The sequence below is a fragment of the Penaeus japonicus genome, unplaced genomic scaffold, assembly GCF_977035675.1.
Source record: "Penaeus japonicus unplaced genomic scaffold, GWHDUDI00000001_assembly GWHDUDI00000026, whole genome shotgun sequence".
NCBI classification, from domain to species: Eukaryota; Metazoa; Arthropoda; class Malacostraca; order Decapoda; family Penaeidae; genus Penaeus; species Penaeus japonicus.
In genome coordinates, this window is record NW_028234428.1 from 15,460,063 (window position 1) to 15,461,836 (window position 1,774).

The window sequence follows — 1,774 nt, forward strand, 5'->3', positions numbered from 1 at the left end:
GGACGAGGAAGAGGGCTACTCGAAGTGCACTTACTACGACCACAACTACACGGCTCTGACCTCCCACCTGTCCGGCGACACCTGGCAACCCCAAGACCTCGAGGAGCACCTGAGCAACAAGACTAGGACATGTTCCGCGTGGGTGTTCGACGACTCGGTGTTCAAGTCGACGCTGGTGTCGGAGGTGAGGGGGAGAGGGGGAGGGAGGAGAGGGGGAGAGGGGGAGGGAGAGGGGGAGGGAGAGGGAAGGGGAGGGAAGGGGGTAAAGTGGGAGGGAGAGGGAAGGGAAGGGGGTAAGGTGGAAGGGGGAGGGAGAGAAAGGGAAGGGAAGGGAAGGGATGATGTGGGAGGGAGGGAGAGGGAAGGGAAGGGGGTAAGATGGGAGGGAGGGAAGGGAAGGAGGTAAGGTGGGAGGGAGCGAGAGGGAAGGGAAGGGAAGGGAGGAGAGGGGAGGGAGGGAGAGGGAAGGGAAGGGAAGGGAAGGAAAGGGGGTAAGGTGGGATGGAGGGAAGGGAAGGGGGTAAGGTGGGAGGGAGCGAGAGGGAAAGGATGATGTGGGAGGGAGGGAGAGGGAAGGGAAGGGTGATGTGGGAGAGAAAGGGAGAGGGAAGGAAAAGGATGATGTGGAAGAGAGGGGAAGGGAAGGGATGATGTGGGAGGGAGAGGGGAAGGCATAGAGAAATTGGGATAGAGTGAGAGAAATAAAAGGCGGAAATAGGGAGGGAGGAAAGGAATAGGGAGGGGAAGAGAACAGAGAAGGAGAGCATGTAGAGAGAGAAAGAACAAAAGGGAAGCGGCCGAGGGAAGGAGATGGAAAGAGGAGAGGGAATGCAGACGGGTGTGCTCTGCTCGCGCTTGTCCTAGCAGGAAAACTAGCAAGCAGCCTGAGGACTTTCCTTCTAGTAGAAAGACGACATCTCCGCACTAGGACACGGCGGAGGTCATGCTTGAGCGGGTCCTGACCTAGCTTGGGTCAAAACGAGAAGGCCGGTCTGTACGTGGTGGCAGGGTGACCTCTATGACCTCGCTCGATCTCTGGAAAAGTCAGATTGTAGGCAATGCTTGGCTTGGGCTTAGGCAGCTGTCTTAACCCACGTGGCTTGCATCTTGGAGTTACACAGAGTGGCTTTCTGCGTACCTTCTATAAGTACAATTCGTGTATATGTATATATATATATATATATATATATATATATATATATATATATATATATATATATATATATATATATATATATATATGCATATCTATATCTAGAGCATCGGACTTAGAATTGACGAAAATCTAAGTTCGAGCGTTCGAATCCCGGCTGGTGAGTTGTTACCTTGGGCAAGGAACTTTACCTCGATTGCCTAATGGTGTATACACAATATGTGTGATATATACCCCCCACCAAGATACAATTAGGGCCAGTAGGTGGGGTACCCGGCCATAACCCTCTTGAGAGGCCTACTTCCTGCAGTGGAATGATACAGGCTGAAAAAAAAAAAAAAAAAAAAAAATCTATATCTATCTATCTATCTATATCTATCTATCTATCTATCTATATATATATATATATATATATATATATATATATAGAGAGAGAGAGAGAGAGAGAGAGAGAGAGAGAGAGAGAGAGAGAGAGAGAGAGAGAGAGAGAGAGAGAGAGAGAGAGAGAGAGCGAGAGCGAGAGAGAGAGATAGAGAGATAGAGAAAGAGAGAGAGGAAATAAGAATGAAAAAAGGGAAATAGTGAATGATAGCTAAAGGAAGATAGAACAGGGAAGTGCCC

The 1,774-nt window shown here is 49.3% G+C and overlaps 1 protein-coding gene across 2 annotated transcripts in view; it reads left to right on the top strand.

Moving 5' to 3' along the window:
* Nucleotides 1-1,774, top strand: part of LOC122265449 (organic cation transporter protein) — a gene marked incomplete at its 5' end in the record, with an annotated part of 10,107 nt that continues 8,333 nt past the window's right edge. For both annotated transcript variants that reach the window (XR_015192299.1, XM_086552024.1), the window contains 1 exon segment: nt 1-184. Coding sequence is in view for 1 of the 2 variants with exons in the window: in XM_086552024.1 (XP_086408150.1) it covers nt 1-184 (184 nt within the window).